Source organism: Hyaena hyaena, unplaced genomic scaffold (assembly GCF_003009895.1).
Source record: "Hyaena hyaena isolate Hyena2069 unplaced genomic scaffold, ASM300989v1 scaffold_656, whole genome shotgun sequence".
In the NCBI taxonomy this organism is placed as follows: Eukaryota; Metazoa; Chordata; class Mammalia; order Carnivora; family Hyaenidae; genus Hyaena; species Hyaena hyaena.
In genome coordinates, this window is record NW_024081286.1 from 471,327 (window position 1) to 497,367 (window position 26,041).

Sequence of the window (26,041 nt, forward strand, 5' to 3'; positions counted from 1 at the left end):
ATTTAAAGTTCTACGTTACTACCACAAATAGTATGACATTTGGATATTGGCTGTTATACTTATGTTGTCAATATGAAATGACTCCTTTATGGGTGGTGGGGAGGGAGTATAGTCCTATTCTTGGCTGAATTCACTGACATTATTAACTTTACCAGACATTTTCACCTAGATGTAGGTACTAGTTTAGTATTTCTAGGAGTAAATTTGACTCACAATCACTGTTGTTAATTATTAATTGTATAGTCTTAATTTTAGTCAGATGTAGAACTCAGTGTAGGGTTGAAAGGCAGGTGTCTCAACTCAGTTGGCTGACTTATGATATGTGTTTGTATCTCATTAGGGCATTTTATGTTCATTCTGAAGAAAAGCAGAAGCTTGTCACAAGTTGCTAAACTCCAGAGCCCAACTTTCAGCCAGGCAGGACCTGGATGCATGCTTTCCTTCTGGTAAATACTAAAATCTGTGGTCACCTACTCTAGCAGCCCGGTGATTGTAGGCATACTCCTGAACTTAGTGGATTTTAGTATTTGCCCTGGGTTTGGCCTTAAAAATAGCTACTGCATTCGATTTGTACAGTTAGCATTTTACTTAGGAGTATATTATCTGTATTTGTTGTGTTCTTTCTTTAGATGAAAGGGACTCTTTCCCTCCCTCCAACAATGGACTATAGTAGAGTTAACACTGCTTCCCCTGTTGTGGATTGACCTCCTTAAACAGGCTCCCAGCGTCCTGTAAGCCAGAGAAGGCACCTCAGCAGATATGAGCAGCCACAGTTACTGCAAAAAATAAAGGCATCCATTATGATAACTAATTATTATTAACTGACTGTTGACCAGGTGGAAGAGTCTGTAAGTTAAATATTTGGTGGATCCCATAAGTCATTTTCATTTCTTGTGTTTGCTCGTTTTCAGGTTTTATAACTATGGCCTGTCAGTGGGAGCAGCTGAACTACAGCTACATGTGGAAAATTCCAGCGAGCCTACAGTCCTCTGGAGAGTATTATATAACCAGGGCAACCAGTGGTCACAGGCGATTGTTCAGCTTGGACGCCTTACTCAACCCTTCCATTTGTCACTAGATAAAGTCAGTCTCGGCATTTACGATGGGGTCTCAGCTATTGATGACATCAGATTTGAAAACTGTGCTCTTCCCCTTCCTGTGGAGAGCTGCCAAGAGCCAGATTTTTTCTGGTGTCGACATACCAAGGCTTGCATTGAGAAACTTCTGTTATGTGATCTGGTAGACGATTGTGGTGATCGCACTGATGAGGTCAACTGTGGTAAATTTTATTTATTTATTTATTTTGTTGATCCTTCTTATTTTGATAGCGGTGATCTTTTTTTTTTTTTTAATGTTTTTTATTTCTAGGAGAGAGAGAGAGACAGCATGAGCAGGGGAGGGTCAGAGAGAGAGGGAGTCATAGACTGAAACAGGCTCCAGGCTCTGAGCTGGCAGCCAGCACAGAGCCTGACATGGGGCTCGAACCCACGAACCGCAAGATCATGACCTAAGCGAAAGTCGGACGCTTAACCGACTAAGCCACCCAGGTGTCCCTTGATAGTGGTGATCTTGATCAGGACATTGTTTTCTAGTCAATCAAAGCAAAGACACGGAGCATTGTTCCAAAGTTGATGACTGTTCATAAACTGGGCTACCAGTATTTGTTATGCAGACTTTAAAATCCATACTAGAGACGCAGTGATGTGAACACAAGTACCGAGTCTCAGACCTCACGGAGCTTCATGTTTAGCTGAGGAGATCTATGTTGTTCAAATATTTAAAAATAAATACAAAATGGCAGCTTAGGTAGGAGTTACGGAGGGAGAGGCTCTGACTTTTTACAATGTGTTGAATTTTGTGGAGGTGATGACTTAGCTGAGTTCTGAAAAGTAGTAAGTCGAAGCATAGATGCGAAAGCCCTGACATGTGACTGAATGCATGGCAGGTGGAGGCCAGCCAGTGTGCGTGGAGCCAGGAGGTCAAGGGGAGACAGAGAGCAGCATGAGGACGAGATGTGGGGGAGGCCAGGTTTGCAGATCTTCGCAGTCCATATTAGGGAGGATTTTCTTCGTTTGAAATGTTTTAGTAAGGAAGGTAACATAATAAAATTGGCTTCTTAAAACATGTCACTGTGAATATGGTGCGATGAGCAGATTGGAGGAGGGATGTTTCAGGAGGGCCATCAGGAGGCCATTGCAGTAGTCCGCTAAAGAGGCAGCGGGCAGCCTGCATCTCAGTGATAGTGATGGAGATGGAGAGACTGATGTGTGGGGAAATATTTCGCAGGGACATTTGATGATGTTTTGACTATGGGGAGCAGAAGGTGGGGTGTCAAAGATAAGTCCTGACTTTCTGGTTTAATTTAACTACAAACTTTATGGCATCTGATGATTGTATATTGTATATGGTTCTGCAGTTAAATAAACCTAGCTCCAGAAATATCATGCCCAGTGCGTTTGAGCCTGAAAATGAATTAGGTGGTTTTTTTTTTTTTTCTCAATTTCAAAAATCAGTTAGAAAAAGAGTTGGCACCTTTCTTTGTCTAGAAATAGCAACAATTCTTAAAATTCAAGCTATTTGTCTATTAAATTGTGGGGCTAATTACATCCCAAATTGAAGCCATAATATGCTCGGTACATCATAGGAAACACTGCACCCAGGAATTTCCATATAATTTATTGTAGAGAGTATTGCATATATGTGATTTTTGATATAGGTGGATTGAAGTCAGAATTACCATGCATCTCATTACACAACTAACACCTTGAATGGATGTAAATAAAGTTGACAATTTAGACAATGGCTAACATAAGAAATGTTACTTGTCATCAAGGCAATTTATTTTCATACGTTTAGAAAGCTTTTTCATCTTTTTCAAGCTCTCCAAATCCCACTCCTCCGAAAAAATGTTAATCTGTTGCTACAAAGAAGCAAATTATCCTTCCACCTATGCAGTATTAACTTAGTGGAATGGAATTATGGCGGTACAAGTGTGATAGCAAAATACTTTCTGTGACTAAATATTAATGAAAGGAATTCGTGGCATTAGACTATCAGGTTCTCCCACAGCTCTCCATGTAGACCTATATTAATTTATTACATAGAATGCGTTAGACATCCAGAAATCTCTGTTGTGTTTCCTGAAGTTCCCTGTGTTTAGAGACATAATCTTTTATTCAGAGGTGGAGCTATATGTATTCCCCTCTGAAATAAAGATTGAGCATACAGTCTGTGTGAAGACAGGCAGTATCGAAATCCTCTGGCGTCAGTGCCAGTTTTATGTCAAAAAACTTAGCAGCTTGACATTCTCCTTCTGCTACATAGCCAAAGACTGACACCTGGAGAGGACACGGTGGGTCCCCAGTTCACGTCAGAGCTGAGCTTGATTAGTCACAAGTGAGGAAATATCAAATGAAAGCTCATTTCCCATTTGACATTTACTCACTTGGTTCCCCTCATTAGGTCTAAGCCCCTGTTCTGTGGCTTTCAAAGACAGATGATTCGTTCTTGCCTGGCTGCATTTATCCACATATGCTTATATTTACTATTTCAGCATATTTACTCACCTTCAGTACCAAGTGCATATACTAAGATGAATAGTTAAAAGATAGCTGACATTTATTTTTTTATTAGCTTATGTAAATGGAGCTAACATGTAGAACTACTCGTTAATTCTAAATCCTGTTTTTATTTTCTCCCCAATTAATGCTAGATGTACATTCTATTGCATTAATTCTAATGCAATTCTAATTCTAAACCATCCTGGTGTCAATAAAATGCTCACATCCTGAAAAACAAATTCCTCTGTTATCCTAGAAATTAAGGTAGGTTATCTAGTTGACGAGGAACAAGTCAGTTCTTCCTAAGTGCTTTCAATTCTTCCAGTGACTAAAAGGAGTTTAAAGGTTAAAACCTCTGGCTCAAAGGTGCTACAATCCAGTGAGAAGGGAAGGCTGCCTCCCAGGAGACACAGCAAGGAGTCCCCCAGGCACCCAGTGCAGCAGGAGGCATGGGTAGGGACAGAGAGAGGGGCCAGGTGTTTAAGGCATGTGTAGAAGATGGCGTTTGCCAAGGGGGCTTATGAATAGGAGGTTAATTTGGGAAAGGTGAAGCTTGAAAGAGGAACTTAGGTTCAAGTTTAATGAGTTATCTATGAAAGGATTTTGAATATGGAAGGAAAATGATAAACTTCTTTGAAGAATGGTCATTCTGGGATTGGTATGTTACTGCGGCAAGAGGGAGCCAGAAAGAAGAGTTTTTCAGCATGGGGTCTGGAAAACACTGGCATCAGAATCACCTTGGGTGCTTATTAAAATATGGATTCCTGGGCTTCCCCCCATGTCTGACGAACGAGTATATGTACAGGACTTCGCCATGGAGTAAGCAATTATACCATGCACCTCAGGCGATTCTGAAAGACTGAGACCTATGAAGATACGACAGTTCTCAGTTCTGCATGTGAGAATCACCAAGGGAGATGAAGAAATATCCTGATGTCCAGACGCACTATTTGTACCAATCAAGTCAACATCTCTGGAGATGAATTCTGGGCTTTAGTGTCTTTTGCTTTGTTTTGATTTTTTCATGTTCACTGGGCATTGAAACATTCGGCTAAGGTTGAAATCAGCTGAACCAGAAGTTTGTTGCGTTGGGTCAGCCGTGGTGTCACGGCCATGTGCAGAGAGTTACAGTGCTAGAAATGGTGGAGGGATGGGCGTAAAAGACATTTGGAAAATAGTGGCTGAAGTGATGCCGCCTTCAGTCTGTAAACTATTATTCCTTGATTTAAGTCTAGGATGTATTCACTTTTTAAAAGCTTTAATGTTGCACTTAAGAAAAAAAATTAAAATGGTTAACCTTGCCAGGAGCAACATATCAACTGGTATTTTTCATCACAGTTATTTCTGTCCTTAATTATCTTTCGCTCTTATCTAATGCCTGTTTCAGTACCCGAGCTACAATGTGACTTCGAAAATGGAATTTGTAATTGGGAACAAGATACAGAAGATGACTTTGATTGGACCAGGAAGCAAGGTCCAACCCCAACACTTAATACAGGGCCGATGAAGGATAATACTTTGGGCACAGCTAAAGGGCACTATCTCTACATAGAATCTTCGGAGCCACAGGTTTTCCAGAACAGAGCTGCTTTGCTCAGCCCCGTCCTTAATGCCACTGATGCAGACAACTGCACCTTCCGCCTCTATTACCACATGTTTGGGAAGCGCATTTACAGGCTGGCCATCTACCAGCGCATCTGGAACAACACGAGAGGACAGCTGCTGTGGCAGATATTTGGGAACCGAGGCAACAGATGGATAAGGAAACACCTCACCATTTCCAGCAGGCGACCTTTCCAGGTAGGGATAATGGATTTCGTAATATGTATTTAAAACGCGTCGGGATGTTTTAGGAATATGAAAGGCTGCTGTGTTCTTGAATTAAAAGCAAGTGAAATTTGATCAAACTTACTTTGATATACATTTATCATTCAATTAAGGGTGTACCAAAGCTCGTTAAGTTGCTTTCCTCCTTGACTACCCCCAATAACGCGTGATTAAAACTTCTGAAGGTGGACACATGTTACTGGAAACAGCTGCAGGCCCTTCTTTGACTTTAAGTCATTTTTCTGCTGAAAGAAAAAAATCTGGAGGGAAAAGGAGTTTTGCACAAATTCTGGTATTCTTCCAAAAGTTCAGATTCTTCAATCTGTTATTTTGAATATTTCATCTGACTTCTTCCCACATTTGATAGGTAAGCAACAAAAATTCAAGAAGAGTGCATGCTTTGTTGGAAAATCACACGGCCACTCTGGGGCAAAGCCAGACTTTAGTCTATGTCTCCTTACTCCCCGTGGAATATTCTTTATTCTGATTCTCACCTACCTTCTCTTACCTAAAAGGAGAACTTGGAGTGGCTCGTTTAAATGCTTATGTGGCTTTTACCAGTGTTTGTGAAGGAATTTAGCATCCGTTATCTATCTCTTTGATTCCCTCAGCAATTCCCTGAAGTGGGTAAGTCAGAGATCCTTTTTGTCAGTTTAACAGATAGGAAGAAAAGAACTCAAAGAGGTTGTTATTTATATCCAGCCAAATAGACGCTGAGCAGCAGAATGGGGACTTGGACTGGAACCCACAGTTTCCAATTAATTCACATTCATTCCTTTGTAATATATCATACAGCCTGTCACATGGAGGAGAGCTGAATATTCTTCTTCCCTTTTCTCAAATAGATCTCCTTGTAATATATAGGGAGAAACTTCTTCCCTCTCCAGGCTAAACTCATTTTTGCCTTCTTTACAGGTACTAAATTTCTTTGTTACCCTAATTTAAACCACACTCTCTATTTTTTATTTTTTAGTGTTAATTTATTTTTGAGAGACAGAGAGAGACAGAGTATGAGCAGTGGGGGGAACAGAGAGAGAGGGAGACACAGAATCTGAAGCAGGCTCCAGGCTCTGAGCTGTCAGCACAGAGCCCGACAGGGGGCTCAGACCCTTTAACTGGGAGTTCGTTCATGACCTGAGCTGAAGTTGGATGCTTCACTGACTGAGCCACCCAGGTGCCCTGAGCACTGTGTTTATTTAAATGTCTTGAGTTAACAGTTTTACAGCCAAGAATTTAGCTCCAGGCCACTAGTTAGCAGCCTTGGTAGATTGCATTATACATGGCTCACTAGACAACACACTGAGATTGGTGATTTGTCCAGAGAGACATAAACTGTAATCCTGGGAATGAATCTGCCACGTGTAGAGTGTTAGCTTGCTGTTCAGTCATAATGGTAAGATGCACAGAATCATACGAAATGAAACTGAAGGAAGGTTCTTTGACTTTTATTTAATAATGGCTCATACACTGCAAATTAATACTTAATATTTAATCAGATGAATTGTAATTTGGGTCAAACTGGCATTCAGTGGATAAACTTTCCTTATGATATTTACTCAAGAATTGGTTGCCAGGAGAAAAAGCACTTCGCAAGAGGTCTGCTTCACATTCAGATGAACATGGAACTTCCAAAGGAATCCTCTGATTATGAATCTAAAACACAGAGATTGAAGTTTGAGACTCATTTTGGATTATACATGGAGTGCTCTGTTTGATTTTATGCAATGGTTCTTCTCGGCTGTTTATTATTTTCAATGACATTCAGGCATGAAAAGGTGAAATTAGATTGTACATACTTTGTAGATTAATTGAGTAAAAATTGGGTCTAATTTAACCAACCACATATTTTTCTTTAAAAAATTTTTTTAATGTTTATTTATTTTTGAGAGAGAGACAGAGTATGAGAAGAGAAAGAACAGAAAGAGAAAGAGAGAGGGAGACACAGAATCTGAAGCAGGCTCTGAGCTGTCAGTGTACAGCCTGATGGGGGACTCGAACTCATAAACTGCAAGATCATGACCTGAGCCAAAGTCGGATTCTTTTTATTATTATTATTATTAGAGTATGAGAAGAGAAAGAACAGAAAGAGAAAGAGAGAGGGAGACACAGAATCTGAAGCAGGCTCTGAGCTGTCAGTGTACAGCCTGATGGGGGACTCGAACTCATAAACTGCAAGATCATGACCTGAGCCAAAGTCGGATTCTTTTTATTATTATTATTATTATTTATTTTTGAAAGAGAGAGAGACAGAGCATGATCAGAGGAGAGGCAGAGAGAGAGGGAGACACAGAATCCCAAGCAGACTCCAGGCTCTGAGCCATTGGCACAGAGCCTGATGCGGGGCTCAAACCAACAAACTATGAGATCATGACCTGAGCCGAAGTTGGATGCTCAACTGACTGAGCCACCAAGGTGCCCCTCCCATATTTTTCTTTATTGAATAATGAGTATATGTAGTTGTTGCAAGAGCAAGAATAACCAAGATTTTATTGAACTCTGATATTGTAGATGAAATTATCTACTATCAATACAGCAGACAACAGGTAGTCATTTACTGTTTGTTTAAAAGAAAACTTCAAGGCTTTTTAAGGAACTACGTATGTATAGTTGACACACAATATTACATTCGTTTCAGGTGTACAAAGTGATTCAAGAAGACTGTATACTATGTTCACCACACATGTGCTTTTACAATATAGTTAACTATATTCTTCATGCTGTGAATTCATTCCTATGACTTACTCATTCAATAACTAGAAGCTTGTATCTACCACTCACCTTCCTCCATTTTGCCCAACACCCTCCCCTCTGGCAATCACCAGTTAGTAGTCTGTATTTATAGGTCTGATTCTGCTTTTTGTTTGTTTATTGATTTTTTAAAAATTCCACTTAGTGGAATTATATAGTTTTTTGCCTGATGAATTTTACTTGGAGTAATTCCCCCGATGTTAATCCATGTTGTGTCAAATGGCACATCTGATCCTTTCTGTGGCTATATAATATTTCATTGTGTGTGTGTATCCCACTTCTTATCCATTTGTCTATTGATGGACACTTAATTTGCTTCCATATCTTGACTATCTTTTGAAATTAGTGTTACTGTGCTTTTTGGGTAAATACTAATGGAATTATTGGATCATATGATATTTCTTTTTAAAAAATTTTTGGGCAACCTCCATACTGTTTTCCACAGTGGCTACTCCAGTCTGAATTCCCACCAACAGTACAAGAGCGTTCCTTTTTCTCCACATCGTCACTAAAACTTTTTATTTCATGTTTTGGTTTTTGCCATTCTGACAGCTGTATAGTATTTTTTCATTGTGATTTTAATTTGCATTTACATTATGATTAGTGATGTTGAGCATCTTTTCATGTGTCTGTTGGCCATCTGTATGTATTTGGAGAGATGTCTGTATATTTTATCTGCCCATTTTTTAATTGATTTGTTTGTCTTTTTTGGTATTGAATTGGTATAAATTTCTTATATATTTAGGATATTAACCCCTTATTGCCTATAACATTTGTAAATATCTTCCCCCATTCAGTAGATTGCCTTTTTGTTTCCTTGATGGTAATCTTTGCTGTGTAAAAGCCTTTTATTTTGATGTAGTCTCAATACTTTATTTTTTATTTTGTTTCCTTGCCTCAGGAGATATATTTAAAAACATACTGTTATGGTCAATGTCAGAGCAATTACTGTCTGTGCTCTCTTCTAGCGTTTTTATGGTTTCAAGTCTCACATTTAAGTCTTTAATCCATTTTGAGTTTGGGTGTGGTGTGAGAAAGTGGTCACGCGTCATTCTTTTTCATGTAGGTGTCCAGTTTTCCCAGCTTTGAAGAGACTGTCTTTTCCCCATTGTATATTCTTGCCTCCTTATTCACAGATTAGTTGCCCATAAATTCATGTGTTTATTTCTGAACTCTCTCTTCTTTTTTATTTATAAAAAGATCTGTATGTTTATTTCTCTTCCAATACCATACTGATTTGATTACTACAGCTTTGTAGTGTACCTTGAAATCCTGGACTGTGACACCTCTAGCTTTGTTCTTTCTCAAGATTGCTTTGGCTATTCTGAGTCTTTTGTGGCTCCGTACAAATTTCAGGATTATTTATTCTAGTTGTGTGAAAAATGCTGTTGCATTTTCATAGGGATTGGATTAAATCTGTGAGATGACATTTTAACAATATAATTTCTCCAGTTCATGAACATGAAATATCTTTGTTTTTCGTGTGTGTGGGTCATCTTCAGTTCCTTTTATCAGTGCTTTATGGTTTTCAGAGTACAGACCTTTTACCTCTTATGTGTTCATTCTTTTTGATACAATTTTAAATCGTGTTGTTTCTTAAGTTTCTCTTTCTGCTGCTTTATAGTGTATAGAAACACTACCAATTGATTGATATCTGGGTATTGATTTTGTATTCTGCAACTTTTCTGAATTCATTTTTTGCTTCTAGTAGTTTTTTTTGGTAGTGTTTTCAGGATTTTCATATCATCTGCAAATAGGGTAGGTTTTACTTTGTCTTTACCAATATGAGTTCCCATCATTTCTTTTTCTTGTCTGATTACTGAAGATAGGACTCCCTGTACTATTTTGAATAAAACGGAGACTGGACATCCTTGTCTTGCGCCTGATCCTAGAGGAAAAGCTCTGTCTTTCCCCACTAAAAATGATGTTAGCTGTGGGTTTTTCGTATATGTCCTTAATTATGTTGAAGTATGTTCCCTTAAAACCAACTTTGTTGAGGATTTCCACCATGAATGGATTTTGTTCTTTGTCATATGCTTTTTCTGCATCTATTGAAATGATCATATGGTTTTTATCCTTTCTCTTATCGATGTGATGTATCACACTGATTGATTTGTGAACGTTGAACCATGCTTGCATCCCAAAAATAAATCCCACGTGATCATGATAAATTATTTATATTGATTGATGTGAGAATAATGAACCACAGTCACATCCCCGGAATAAAATCCACTTAATTGTGGAGAACTATTTGTTTAATGTATTATTGGATTCAGTTTGCTAATTTCATGTATTTCATCAGAGATACGGACCTGTAGTTCTTTGTTGTTGTGGTGGTGGTGGTGGTGATGGTGTCTTTATCTGGTTTGGCTTCATAGAATGAATTTGCAACCTTTCCTTCCTCTTGAATTTTTTGGAATAATTTGAGAAGTATATTAGCTCTTTGGTAGAATTCACCTGTGAAACCATATGGTCCTAGACTTTTGTTTGTTGGGAGTTGTTTGACTATTGATTCAATTTCATTGCTGGTAATTGGTCTGTTCAAATTTACAGTTTTCTTCCTGAGTCGGTTTTCAGAGGTTATATGTTTTTAGAAATTTATCCATGTTTTCTAGGTTGTCTATTTTGGTGGCATATAATTTTTTATAATATGCTCTTATAATACCTTATATTTCTGTGATGTCAGTTGTTATTTCTCCTCTTTCATTTCTTATTTGAGTCCTCACTCTTTTTTGGGGGGCGATGAATGTATATTAATATGACCTTTTCAAAGAATTAGCTCCTGATTTCATTGATGTGTTCAATTTTTTTGGTTGTTCTTTCTGTTTCATTTATTTATGCTCTTTACTGTTTCTTTTATTCTCCTCATTTTCAATTTGTTCTTATCTTTCTAGCTCTTTGAAGTGTAGGGTTAGGTTATTTATTTGAGATTTTTATTGCTTCTTGAGGTAGACCTGTATTACTATAAATTTCCCTGTTAGAACCACTTTTGCTATGTCACAAAGATTTTGGACTATTGTGTTTTCACTTTTATTTGTCTCCATGTATTTAAAAATTTTTTTTCTTTGATTTTTTGGTGGACCAAGGAATTGTTAATAGATTGTTATTTAACTTCCATGTATTTGTGTACCCTCCAGATTTTTTCTTGCTGTTGATTTCTAGTTTCATAGCATTGTGGTCAGAAAAGATGCATGGTATGACTGTCTTTGTGAATTTGTTGATTCTTGTGTTGTAGTATAACAGCTGATCTGTTTTGGAGAATATTCCATGTGTACTTCAGAAGGATAATATATTTCACTGTTTATATGTTCTGCATATATCTGTTAGATCCTTCTTGTCCCTGTGGCATTCAAAGCCAATATTTCCTTCTTGATTTTGTCTTTGGATGATCTGTCCATTTATGTAAATTGATTGTTAAATTCTCTATTGTTGTATTACTATTGATTACTTCCTTTATATTTGTTATTCTGCTTTACATCATTGGGTTCTCCCATGTTAGGTGCTTAAATATTTACAATTATTTTGTCTTTTTATTTGATTGTCTCCTCTATTATGATATGGTGTCCATTATCTCCTGTTACAGTCTTTGTTTTAAAGTCTATTTTGTCCGATGTCAGCATTGCTTCCCCAGCTTTCTTTTCAGTTCCACTGCATGTTAGGTGCTCTTCCATCTCGTCACTTTCAATCAGCATATTTCTTTGGGTCTGAAATGAGTCTCCTGTATAAAGATTGGTTTTGCTTGTTATCTATTCCATCACCCTATGTCTTTTAGTTGGAACATTTAATCCATCTACATTTGAGGTAATTATTTGCATTTTTAAACTTATTTTATCATTGTTTTTATATTCTCCATTATCTTCTCTCAGAGTTTCCTGGCTTTCTTTGGTAATGTGCTCGGATTTCTTTCCCCTTATTATTTCCATATCTATTACTATTTTTTGATTTGTGGTTATCATAGCATTTATATATAGCATCTTATTAGGAGTCTGTATTACGTTGATGGTCACTAAGTTTGGCCCATTCTAAAAACACTGTTTTTACTCCTTTCTCTACCACATTTTAAATATGTGTTGTCATAATTACAGCCTTTTATTGTGAATCCCTTGACTAATTTTTTATAATTCTATTCTTCTTTTGTGCTTCCTGCTTTTCTCATTCCTGCTTATAGTCTTTCCTTTCCACTCAAGGAGCCGGTAACCTTGCTTCTAATGCTGGTTCATTCCTGATGAAATCCTTTCATTTTTGGTTGTCTAGGGAACTCTTTATTCCTCCTTATATTTGTCATGATAGACTTTCTGGATAGAGTATTCTTGGTTGTAGGGTTTTTCTTTTGTTTTCTGTTTTTGTTTTTTTTCCCAGCACTTTGAATGTATCATGCTACTCCCTTCTGTTCTGCAAAATTCCTGCTGAAAAAATCAGCTGATAGTCTTATTTACCTTTAAAATAAGGGAAATTATTTTACTACCTTTAAAATTCTCCATTACTATTTTTTTATCACAGTGATTTTTATGTGTCTTAGTATGAACCTTCTTGGGTTGATTTTGTTGGGGGCTTTCTGTGCCTTCTGGATCTGAATGTCTGTTTCTTTCACTAGATAAAGAAGTTTTCAGCTGTTATTTCTTCAAATACATTTCCTGTCCCCTTTTCTCTCTCTTCTTTTTCTAGGACTCCTGTAATATGAATGTTATTACGCTTGATGGTATCATTGAGTTCTCTTAATCTAATTCTCATTTCTTATTATTCTTTCTTTTCTCATCTGTTTGACTTGATTGCCTTTCATTACTCTCTCCTCTAGATTGCTACTTCCTCTAGTCTATGATTTATTCCCTCTAGTGTATTTTTAATTTCACTTATTGAGTTTTTTTTTTTTTTATCTCTGATTGGTTCTTTTTTTATGTTTTCTCTCTCTGTTAAAAGTCTCACTGAGGTCCTCTTCTCCTTTCTTGAATCCAGTGAGTATTTTTATGAACATTACTTTAAATCCTCCATTGGGCATATTACTTATCTCCATTTCATTTAGCTCCACTGCTGTGATTTTGCTCTTTTATTCATTTGGGACTTATTCCTCTGTCTCCTTATTTTTTCTGAGTCTGTTTCTATGTGTTAGGAAAATTCAGCTACGTCTCCTATTCATGAATGCAGTGGCCTTATGAAGAGGAGGCCCTGTAGTGCCCTGCAGTGCACTGTCCCCTGTTTCCCAGAATGTAGCTCTTCAGAGATATCTCTTATGTGTGCCATGGGCCCTACTATTATGGCCGAGCCATGTTAGCCTCTGGTCCAGTTAACTACCATGACTCTTTTTGCCTCTTTTGGGCAGAGTTTGCTCCTTTTGTTCTTAGTGAGCCAATCTGAGGCCACCTGGGGCTTGAGCTGAGTCAGACCCAGTGTTTGCCAGAGCTCATTAGCACCCAACTGTAGGGCACCCTTCCTGTGGTTTTTCAGAAACTGTCATTGGTGGGCGTGGCCTGTACCCTGACCAGATGTCTACCTGCAGCCCACTGTGGTTGGTCATGGTCATGGATGTGTGGTTGTCTTCCCCTGTTCCTGAGTCAGAAGTCACTTTGGAAGGGTGCTAGCTCTTGTCACATCTGATGGCACCCTGCCATGCTTGTGGCATCACTTTGGATGGTCTTCTGCAAGGGGCATTTTGAAGGGCGTAAGTCCACAAAACAACATGGGGGTAAGGCGCAAGGTGCCAGCAGGGCCCATGCAGGTCAGCCAGTGGAGGGGGCCTGTAGCCCTCTGGGAAAACCTATGCAGAGGCCAGGCCAGGGTTAGGGGGTGAGCCTACAGAAGACCACAGAGGTTAGTATGCTCTTAGGAAGCCAGGTGGAGAGTGTTTGTGCTGGTTCCTGCAGGTCCCTATATCTAGGTTGGGGTCTGGGTGAAGGACATCTTGCCCATGAGCTCTTTTATTCTTCGAGTAGTCTTCTCCAGATCCCTGCACTTCCAGCACATGCTCCGAGATTAGTAAGTAAGTCTCCCTGCTGTATCCCCCAGGCATTTTTGAAACTCGCTTCAATACTATATCTCAATGGGGGCTGTTTTGTGCTGTCTCTTTAATGGCAGGGACTCAGATTCCTCTTGCACTTTGAGGGTCCTCCAGGAGCTGAATTTGCTGATCTCTAAAATTCTAGGTGTTAACCCCACTTCCTGTAAGAACTCACAAAACAAGGCCTCTCTGACTTCCAAAGCCAAACATTATGGGGATTTGTCTTCCCAGGTGGGTCCCTGTGCTTGTGGCACGTGGTGTGGGGTTGGAAACTCTCCCTTTCTGTGTCCTGGTGTCCCTCATTTTGCAGACAATCCCACCAGTCAGTTTGGTTCCTGGCTGCATTTCCACCCTTCCTCCCTTCTTCAGCGTGTCCTCTTCTCTACATGTAAAACTCTGTTCTGCCAGTCTTTGGGTCATTTTCTGGTTTATTTACTCTCATGTAAGTGTTATCTAGGTGTATCCATGGGATGAAGTGAGCCTGGGATCCCCCTTCTCTATCTACTTTCCTAGGTCAACAATGGATTCTCTTACCTTTAACATTTGGCATTTTAGTGAATATATGTGGTGCAGACCTCCTTCAGATCATCTCATTTGGAATTCTGGTTTTTGGACTTGGATAGCTATTTCCTTCCCTTGATTAGGAAGGCTTTTAGTTATTATTTCCTCAAATCAGTTTTCTACACTTTTTTCTTCCTCTTCTGGGATCCCTACAATGTGAATGTTTGTTTGCTTAATGTTGCCCAAGAGATCTATTAACCTACCTGCTCCCCCCGCCCCCCCACTTTTTAAAGTTCTTTTCTCTTTCTGCTGATTAGTTTGTGTGCTTTCAATTTAAGACCATTCGTTTAAAGTGAAATACACAGGACAGAACTAGATTGCACATGTAGGTATAGGAACTGTTTGGCTTTTTAATGTCAGTTGAAGTAATCAACCACTGCTATTATGTGTGGCATGGTCTGAAAGGCTCAGCCAATCATTCATTACATACAAAACTTTATGCCAACCATCTAACTGATTTTTGTTATGATCTTTATTAAAGTATAATTGACATACAACAAACTACAAATATTGACCTTTTAAACCATCGTCACAGTCAAGGTAATAGGTACATTTGCTTCACCTCTAAAAGTTTCCTCATATCCTTTTATAATACCTCCATCTGGCCCTCACTCCCTTGACAACAACTGAATTGGTTTCTCTCGGTACACATTAATTTATATTACCAAAATTTTATATACAAATTTTACAGTATGTACTTTTTCTGACTTACTGCATTCAGAAGATTCTTTTATGTTATGGAATATATCTGTAATTCATTTGTTTCTATTGCTGAATAGTATTATATGAGTGCAGGGCAGATTATCTATTTAATTATTGATTGATATTAGGGTTGCGTGTATTTAGGGGTATTATTTAAGTAAATCTGTTGTGCACATTTGCATGTAAGTGTTTATATGAACATCTGCTTTTATTTTTCTTGGTAAATACCCAGGAGTGGAATGGTTGTATCACATGCTAGAATTGTGCTTAACATTTTAAGAGACTCTTAAACTGTTTTTTCACAGTGAGCCATGTTTTATTCCCATCAGTAGAATACATTAGTTCTGGTTCCTCCACTTCTTAGCCAGTACTTGTTATTATCAGTCTTGATTTTCGTTATTAGAAGTATAATGTTATTTTATCATGGTGTTAATTTGCATTGTTAATAAGCCTTAAGTATGTTGGACGTATTTTCTATGCTTACTTGCCAAATGGAACATAATTTGAAGAGTGTGTTTAAGTCTTTTGCCCAATTATTATTGTTATTTTTAAATTTTTTGCCCAGTTTTTAAATTAGATTTTGTTTCCTTATTTTGAGCTTTTTAAATATTTACTGATGCAAGCTTTTTTTTTTAGATATGTTAATTATAATTTTTTTTTCTCCCAGTCTGTAGCTTGTGTTTTAATTCTTCTAATAGATTCTTTATAGAGGAGAGTCTTTCTAATTTTGATGAAGTCCAATTTATTACTAACTCAGATCCCCAGAGCATTCCTTTCCTCTTTCTCCTCTCCTTTGTGAACTTTGATTACATGTAAATTAAGCTGCTTGAAGTTGTTCCAGAGCTTATTACTGATCTGTTTTCCCCCAATTTTCTCTTCCTTCTGTGTTTTATTCTGTATAGTATCTACCTTTATATCTTAATGATTAATCTACTCTTAATCCATTCCAGTGTATTTTTTCATCTCTTACATTGTCAATTTTATATCTGAATTTTGATTCTGGCCTTTATTGCCCCCATCTCTATTTTAGAATATACAGAATAGTTTTAATAACTGTTTTAGATGTTTGGAGTGATGGAAACAAGATAGAAGTAAAGGAGACCCCCTGCTTGTTTCCCTCTCAACAACGATTTGCTGATCATCCAACACAAAGGTGACTTCGAGGGAGCTTGGGACCCAGCAGGCTGGGAGCTGTCCTGCCTGCTCAGTGAGCTGCCCAGAAGTTACATCCATGCCCCAAAAAGTTGCCCCACCAATCTCAGTCCAGCAGTAGATGCTGAATCAGCACTATAAACTCTCCATTCCGTCTCAGTCATGGTGAGGAAGTGATCCTACCTGCCCAGGGACCCACCAAGATTCTGTCCATCTGTTCTCCTGGAGGTAGGCCTTCACAGTTTAGCCTAACTGTAACCCAGTTCCAGCTCCTCACAGTCCTGCTCAGGGGGTGTCCCTTTCCACCCTGGGACCTTCCCGGTGACCTGACAGGGGAGCCTTCCTAAGAACCACATGGGCAACCACATTGATCTGCACACCTGGTAACAGGCCCATATTTACAGTCCCAGATACAGACCACACGGCTGACATCTGTCCTGTGCCAGCCATACTGATCAAGGTTCTGGAGGAAGTTCTTTCCAGTCAGGAACCAGACATGATCTCTGTCAACCCAAGCCACTGGTAACAGGTGTGACAGCTGCAAAAGCCACTGAGAATTCAGGAGCAGTCACGTGACCTTGCTCTAATTCTGGTCATTGGTGATGTTGGAAGCATACTGGAAGCCTGGGGACCCGAAAGAAGAAGGTCTTTAACTGCCAAACCACTCCATAAAGATTGGCAGAGGGTTAGGTTTTTCATATGCACAGATGGAAAAGCAGGGCCACGTGGATCCTGAAGATTCAGGCAAACATGATGCCACCAACACAAATGAATAAACCTCCAATAACTGACCCCGAAAAAGTGGAGCTTTACAAATTTTCTGACCCCAAAATTCAAAATTATCTTAAAGCTCACTGAGATTAAAGTGAACACATTTACACAACTAAATGAATTTGAGAAAACAGTGCATGAACATTAGAAATTTAATGATGAAATATAAATCATAAAAACATAACCAAACACGTCCTGGGACTGAAGAATAGTGACACAGATGAAAACTTCAACAGAGCTAAAGCAGAAGACTTGATCGTGCAGAAGAGTTAGGGGATTGAAACACGAGTATTTGAAATTAGCCACTGAGAGGAAGAGAAAGAAAAACAAGAGTGAAGAAAGCGTATGGGAACTGTGAGACATCAACTAGAGAAAAATGTGTGGATTATGGGAGTCCCATAAAGAGAAGAGAGAAAGGAGCAGAAAGCTTACTTAGAGAAAAATGACAGAAGACTCCCATATCATCACAGGGATTTGGCCATTCAGATGATGAAGCTCAAAGGATTCCAAACCAAGATTATCTCAAAGAAGATTACTCTGTGACCCAGTATATTCCAGCTGTCAAAAGTTAATGACTAAAATTGCAAACACGAAAGAGAAAAGTGACTTGTTACATATAAGGGAACTCCTACCACATGGCTATCAGTGATATTTTCAGCAGAAACTTTACAGACCAGGTGGGAATGAGATGATATATCTAAAGTACTAAAAGAAGAAAAACCACCCTGCCCACTACTAATACTATACATGGGAAAGCTGTTCTTTTAAATGAAGTAGAGATAAGATACTCCTAGATAAACAAAAGCTGAGGTAGTTCATCACCAGTAGACATGCCTTACAATAAATGCTAGAAGGGGCTCCTTAAATTGAAGCAAAAGTATGATAAGTAACAACATGAATACATATGAAAGTGTAAAATTTACTGGTAAATGTAAATTTAGTTAAATTCAGACCGCTCTAATACTGTAGTAGTGCACAAATCTAGTATAACTAGCACAAAACATAAAAAGGTATTAAAAACAACTGAAGCTACAATACATGTTATTGGAGACACAGGATAAAGAGATACAATTTACATGCAATATAAAACATCTTTAGCATAAAATATGGAGGGAGAAAAGCAGTATATTTGTAGTTTTAAAATGCTGTTGAAGTTATCAGCTTAAAATAGATTATTATAACTCTAGGATGATTTATGTAGGCCTCATAGAAACCACAAAGAAAAACTTCCAGTAGGTACACAACATACAAAGAAGAAGTAATTAGAACATACCAGTACAAAACATTAGAAAGGAAGATAGCAAGAGAGGAAGAAAGGAAAAGCAAAACCTTTAGAAAGTAAACAATGAAAAACTAAGTCCTTAACTTTCAGTATCTTTTTAAATTATTAAACTGGACTAAAATTTCCAGTCAGAAGCATAGAGTGACTGAATGGGTAAAAATAAGATGCAAGATCCCATGACGTGCTGCCCCTGAGATTTGTCTTAATCTTAGGACATGCAAAGCCTGAAAGTGAAGGGTTGGACAAAGATATTCCGTACAAATGTAACCGAATGAGAGCAGGGGTAGCTATACAGATGTCAGATAGGGGAAGACTAATCCAATTTCATTTGACAATGAAATCCGCCAGTGCAAGAATGAGGTCTGTGTTGCCATGGCATATAGCACAGTGCATGGGATCTGGGTGATGTGTACAAAATGTTGAATAACTATGTAGCGGCATGAATGAAGTCTTGTTTAGTGAGTATAGATCCAGGACTCCTTTCCAGTTCTTTGGGTTCTTTTTTTTGTACTTGCTTTTGGTTTCTTTGTTGTATATTCATGATAGTTTCTTAGTGATTTGAAACTATGGAGCTGTTATGTCAGATTCATTTAAAAAGTGATGGGCTTATACATGCAAGGGGTTTTCATAATACGGAATTTTTATTTAAGTTTCAGGAAGTGATCAATTTATTGATCTATTGATTTCCTGTATTTTTTTGTCTTATTGTTATGTACAGTTTTAATATAAGATCAAGCTATATTTCACCTGAAAAGTACTCATGTTTATTATGACAGATGACTATCAGTTTAGATTTACTTTGAAGTAGTAAAAGTTACTTAAAAATTTTTTTTTAATGTTTTATTTATTTCTGAGAGAGAGATAGATGCAGTGTGAGCAAGGGAGGGTCAGAGAGAGCGGGAGACACAGAATCCGAAACAGGCTCCAGGCTTTGAGCTAGCTGTCAGCACAGAGCCTGACGCAGGGCTTGAACCCATGAACCATGAGATCATGACCCGAGCTGAAGTCGGACGCTTAGCCAACTGAGCCACCCACGTGCCCCAAAGTACTAAAAGTTCTGGTTAGAGATTGACCTTGTCTTCTTTTTCTTCTGTACAGCCTACTGTGTGCTTATAAATTACTTTAATCTTCCTCAGAAATGTAAAAGTTGTTTTATTTCTTACTTTTAGTTCTATAGTACTTTAGAATTCCTGTGACACATGTAGTTAAGTACCTTAGAGCAATTGACATCAATATTTATTAATATTTATAGTTAATTTCATTTCCATCATTAATTGGGATAGAAGATAGGCTTTGTTTTCCATGTGGAAGCTCAGTCATAGATTTAGAAACCTTACAGGCAGAAAGGGATTTTTTTAGGACAACCATTTTGTCGTATAGGTGAAAAAATGATCTGGAAAAATCTCTCTTCTTTAATGTCTTTACAGATATTTAAGAAGAAAGAGTAGACTCTGGGTTTCATAATCCAGCTGAACAATGTTGGCACTGCAATACCCTCAATTTACATTATTCACATAATTACACATACTTACATATTAAGTAAGCAAAAACACTAAGGGATATTACACACCAAAATATAATATTCCATGTTTTGATCTTCAAATTCAATATGCAGCAACTCAAAGATCAATAATTCCAGTGATTCCTTGAGTAAACCATTTTTCCAATAAGACAACAATTTTGTAAAGTAGTAATTTTGGCCATTCCAAATGCTACACTTGTGGTCTGAAGAATGTGTTTATTTATGTGCCATAGAGAATAATTTATTTATCCAAAAGCCTATTTCAAATATATTTTCTAGATATATTTTAGAGGGCATTTTAAGATTTTCATGATTTGTATTATCTGTTTTTGAAAAAATTATGATGCAACAGCTATATGAAGGAGAATAATGGCATTTATTATAACTGCTGGAGATCCCAGAAGTTATTTTTGGGATATGTTTGGTTCTTATAATGCTAATTATTTATACTAATTATATAATATGCTATACTAATATTAATAATACACTCTACCAAATTTTTAAAATTTAAATCCAAATTAGTTAACATATAGTGTAGTATTGGTTTCAGAGGTAGAATTTAGTGATCCATCACTTAGATATCACACCCGGTGTTCATCCCAACAAGTACCCTCCTTGATGCCCTTCACCCATTTAGCCCATCCCCCACCCCAAAGCCCCGCAGGCAGCCCTGCTTGTTCTCTGTATTTAAGAACCTCTTATGGTTTGCCTCCCTCTATTTTTATTTTTTCTTCCCTTCTCCTAAGTTTATCTCTTTTGTTTCTTAAATTCTATGTATGAGTGAAGTCATATGATATTTGTTTTTCTCTGACTGACTTTTCTTAGTGTAATACACTCTAGTTCCATCCACATTGTTGCAAATGGAAAGATTTCATTCTTTTTGATTGCCAAGTAATATCATATGTATGGGGAGATATATATATATATATATATATATATATATATATATATATCACCTTTTCTTTACCCATTCATTAGTCAATGGACATTTGAGCTCTTTCTATAATTTGGTTATTGTTGATGCCACTGCTAGAAACATTGGGGTGCATGTGCCATTGCAAATCAGCATTTTTGTATCCTTTGGATAAATTCCTAGTAGTGCACTTGCTGGGTTGTATGGTAAACCTATTTTTAATTTCTTGAGGAACCTCCATCCTGTTTTCCAGAGTGGCTGACCAGTTTGCATTTCCACCAACAGTGCACGAGGGTTCCCCTTTCTCCTCATCCTCACCAACAACTGTTGTTTCCTGAGTTGTTAATTTTAGCCATTCTGATGGGTGTGAAGTGATACCTCATTATGTTTTTGATTTGTATTTCCCTGATGATGAGTGATGTTCAACATCTTTTCATGTGTCTGTTAGCCATCCAGATACCTTCTTTGGAAAAGTGTCTGTTAATGTCTTCTGCTCATTTCTTCACTGGATAATTTTTTAGGGGGGGGAGGGTTGTTGAATTTGATAAGTTCTTTATAGATTTTAGATACTAACCCTTTATCAGATATGTCATTTGCAAATATTTTCTCCCATTCTGTCTGTTGTCTTTTAGTTTTGCTGATTATTTCCTTCACTGTGAAGGAGCTTTTTATCTTGATGAGGTCCCAGTAATTCATTTTTGCTTTTGTTTCTCTTGCCTTCAGAGATATGTCTAGTAAGGTATTGCTGTGGCCAAGGTCAAAGAGGGTGATGTCTGTTTTCCCCTCTAGGATTTTTGTTTCCTGACTTACATTTAGCTATTTCATCCATTTTGAATTTATTATTGTATATGGTGTAAGAAAGCGGTACAGTTTCCTTCTTCTGCATGTTGCTGCCCAGTTTTCCCAGTACCATTTGCTGAACATACTATTTTTTTCCCCTTTGGATACTCTTTTCTGCTTTGTTGAAGATCATTTGACCATACATTTGTGGATTTTTGGATTCTTCGTTCTGCTGATCTGTGCATCTGTTTTTGTGCCAGTACCCTACTATCTTGATGATTACAGCTTTGAAATACAGCTTGAAATCTGGAATTGCGATGCCATTCACTTTGGTGTTCTTTCTCAACACCTCTGTGGCCATTTGAGGTCTGTTGTTGTTCCACATAAGTTTTAGAATTATTTATTCTAGCTCTGTGAAGAATGCTGCTATTATTTTGATAGGGATTGCATTAAATGTGTAGATTGCTTTGGGTAGTTTTGACATTTTAACAGTATTTGTTCTTCCAATCCATGAGCAGGCATTGTTTTTCCACTTCTTTGTGTCTTCTTCAGCATCATTCATAAACATAAAGTTTTCAGCATATAGATTTTTTACATCTTTGGTTGGGTGTATTCCTAAGTATCTTATGATTTTGAGTGTAATTGTACGTGGGATCATCAATTCCTTGATTTCTCTTTTGCTGCTTCATTATTGTATAGAATTGCAGTTTATTTCTGTGCATTGATTTTATATCCTGTGACTTTCCTGAATTCATATATCTGACCTAGCAGTGTTTTGGTGGAGTTTTTTGGGTTTCCCATATACAATATCATGTCATCTGCAAAATATAAAAGTTTGACTTCCTCCTTGCAGATTTGGATGTCTTTTATTTCTTTTTGTTGTCTAATTGCTGAGACTAGGACTTCCAGTATTATGTTGAGCAGTAGTAGTAAGAGTGGACATCCCTGTCATGTTCGTGATCTTAGGGGTAAAGTTCTCAGTTTCTCCCCAATGAGGATGATTGTAGCTGTGAGTCTTTCATATATGACATTATGATCTTGAGGTATGTTGCTTCTATCACTACTTCCTTCATGGTTTTTATCAAGAAAGGATCCTGTGGTTGTGAGTTGCTTTTTCTGCATCTGTTGAGAGGATCATGTGGTTCTTTTCTTTTCTTTTTTGTAATGTTTATTTATTTTTGAGAAAGAGAGAGAGAGAGAGAGAAAGGGGCAGAGAAAGAGAGAGGGAGACACAATCTGAAGCAGGATCTAGTCTCTGAGCTATCAGCACAAGGCCCAATGCAGGGCTCAAACCCATGAACTACGAGATCATGATGTGAGTCTAAATCAAACGCTTAACTAACTGAGTCACCCAAGCGCCCGAGAGAATCATGTGGTTTTTTTCCTTTCTTTTATTAATGTGATGCATCACTTTGATTGATTTGCAGCAATTGAACCACCCATGCAGCCTTGGAATAAATCACACTTGATCATGATGAATAATTCCTTTAATGTACTGTTGGAATCAATTTGCTAGTATCTCGTTGAGAATGTTTGCATTCATGTTCTTCAGGGAAATTGTTCCATAAGTCATGTTTTTAGTGGGGTCTTTATCTAGTTTTGGAATCAAGGTAATAGCTGACCTCATAGAATGAGTTTGGAAGTTTTCCTTCCTTTTCTATTTTTTTGGAATAGCTTCAAAAGAATGGGCATTAACTCTTCCCTAAATGTTTGGTAGAATTCCCCTGGGAACCCATCTGGCCCTGGAATCTTGTTTGTTAGGAGATTTTTGATTACTGATTCAATTTATTTATGGGTTATGGGTCTGTTTAAAACTTTATCCTTTCTGGTTTCAGTTTTGGTGGTTTATATATTTCTGGGAATTTGTCCATTTCTTCCAGATTGCCCAATATAATTGCTCATAATATTCTCTTATTATTGTTCAAATTTTGCAGTGTTGGTAGTGATCTCTTTCCTTCATGATTTATTTATTTGGGTCCTTTTCTGTTTCTTTTGATAAATCTGGCTAGGGCTTTATCAATTTTGTTAATTCTTTCAAAGAACAAGCTCTTAGTTTCATTGATCTGTTCTACTTTATTATTTTTTTTATTTTGAGATCACTGATTTCTTTTATAATCTTTATTATGTCCCTTCTTCTGCTGGTTTTGGGTTTTATTTGGTATTCTTTTGCCAGCTCCTTTAGGTGTAAGGTTAGGTTGAATAATATGCTATACTAACTTATTAAATGATATATTGTTCTTAGTCAAATCATACAGAATACTCTAGAGAAATAGTTTGTATGTGTAGGATGTATCAGCTGTAGGTTATATTCGCATAATGTTTCCTATTCCAAAGATACTCCTCAATAATTTTTATTTCAAATGGTATATTCTTAGAAGTGTGGATCTGAGGATGCGATAGTATGTGCAAATCTGTGATCCTAGTATTGTGGGATACTTTCAGGCATGACAAACGGATGTTTCATTTATTTCAGAACACTGCCACCAGAAGAATATAACTAAACTCTATCACTAAAACTTTGGTTTCAGGGGTGCCTAGGTGGCTCAGTCAGTTGAGCATCCAACTCTTGGTTTTGGGTCAGGTCATGATCTCATGGTTGCTGGGTTTGTGCTTTGTGTTGGGCTCTGTGCTGACAGAGTAAAGCTTGCTTGTGATTGTATCTAACTGTTCTGTCCCCACCCTCCTCACTGTCTCTGTCTCTTTCTCTCTTAAAATAAATAAATAAACTTTAAAATCAATAGATAAGTAAATACATACACTCACAAATACATAAAACTTTGGGTCCCATACAGATTACTGTACTTGTTTTCGTAGATTATTCTTGGGTTGATGGTCTTAAATTTTTAAAGTCCAGACAGTTATTATTTTTTTTCTTTTCAAGGATTTTTATTACTTTATACTGGTTTTAACTAATGTGTTCACTAATACTTGCTTCGGGTTTTAGGAAGTTATTCAGAATTTCTTAGAACTTCCTTCTATTTCATTTTTTCAGAATAATTCTTCGATAGGAGATACCTCTCTTTCTCTTGAGTCTATATTACTGACATGAATTTTCCATGAAAAATCAATATAGCAAAACAACTTGTTATAAAGCGTCCTATGTGTTGGGGACATTCATACATCCAAAAGGAAAGGTATTTGAGTCATGCTCAATTGTAGAGGCTATTGAATGAAAATAAGAGAGAAATGATACTTTATCACAACTATTTTGAAGCAAATTTCCAGTTACAACTTTTAAAAAGGTTTCAACTCTTGTAAGAGTGAATATACTACTGACATTCTGAAAGGACTATTTTTAAGAAAGGAAACACAGTGAGATTCTTTATCATATCTGGCCTCATGTATATATTATATATGTGTCTCATTTTCACTAACACTTAAATGAGAGTCTAGGTACATAATGAAAACAAACATCTCGCCCAAGTAGCTATTATCTGATGTTCTCAATTGCCTTTATTATTGTTATACCACAAATGTTCTGTCAGAATCAAAATATTCTTAATTGTGCCTCAGTAAAATTAGCCTGAGCACTTCCTTTCTACATATTTGACCCAAAGATATTCTAGTACCTCTAGTGCCAAGAATTTATTACTTTATATTTTCTAACTTACCTGAGGACACACTGACAGAAAATGCTTTCTCTTGCAGAATTGAAATCCGTCTCTCTTTTGCTTCTCTCTTGGATGATTTTCTTGGCATAGATTCATTAATTGTTGTATTCACTGATAACTGTTACAAAAAAATAAAAAACACTTGAATTCAACTTATTAAGTCTTTGGTACCACAGAAACCAGGACTTCCTATCTTCAGCTCACTTCTTCCTACCATGACCTCTTTTCCTGAAGCATCTATTATGCATGAGGTAAGCCTGGAGAGAGGTCATGGCTTTCAAAGAAAGGATTTTCCAGCTAGACCTTTCCATGCCATAGAACTCTCTGATTAAATCTCAGAAAATTCTGTTGTGTTCTGATCACATCCTTCAGCAATAAATTAAAAAACAGACTTTTTTCCCAGGTAGATTTTGAAGTGAAATATGTAAAAAACAACAACAACAACAACAAAACACCTTAAATCCTAACTTTTTCATTTGTGGCATATGCCTTAAAATTTTTTTTTTTAATGTTTTATTTATTTCTAGGAGAGAGAGAGAGAGAGACAGCATGAGCAGGGGAGGGTCAGAGAGAGAGGGAGTCACAGACTCTGAAACAGGCTCCAGGCTCTGAGCTGTTAA

At 37.3% G+C, this 26,041-nt stretch overlaps 1 protein-coding gene across 1 annotated transcript in view; it reads left to right on the forward strand.

Annotated features, from left to right (window-relative positions):
- MALRD1 (MAM and LDL receptor class A domain containing 1) overlaps positions 1-26,041 on the forward strand; it is an 800,662-nt gene that overhangs the window by 195,704 nt on the left and 578,917 nt on the right. Inside the window, 3 exon segments of the mRNA XM_039216734.1 lie at positions 341-446; positions 912-1,279; positions 4,948-5,360. Of these exon segments, the coding sequence (XP_039072665.1) occupies positions 341-446; positions 912-1,279; positions 4,948-5,360 (887 nt within the window).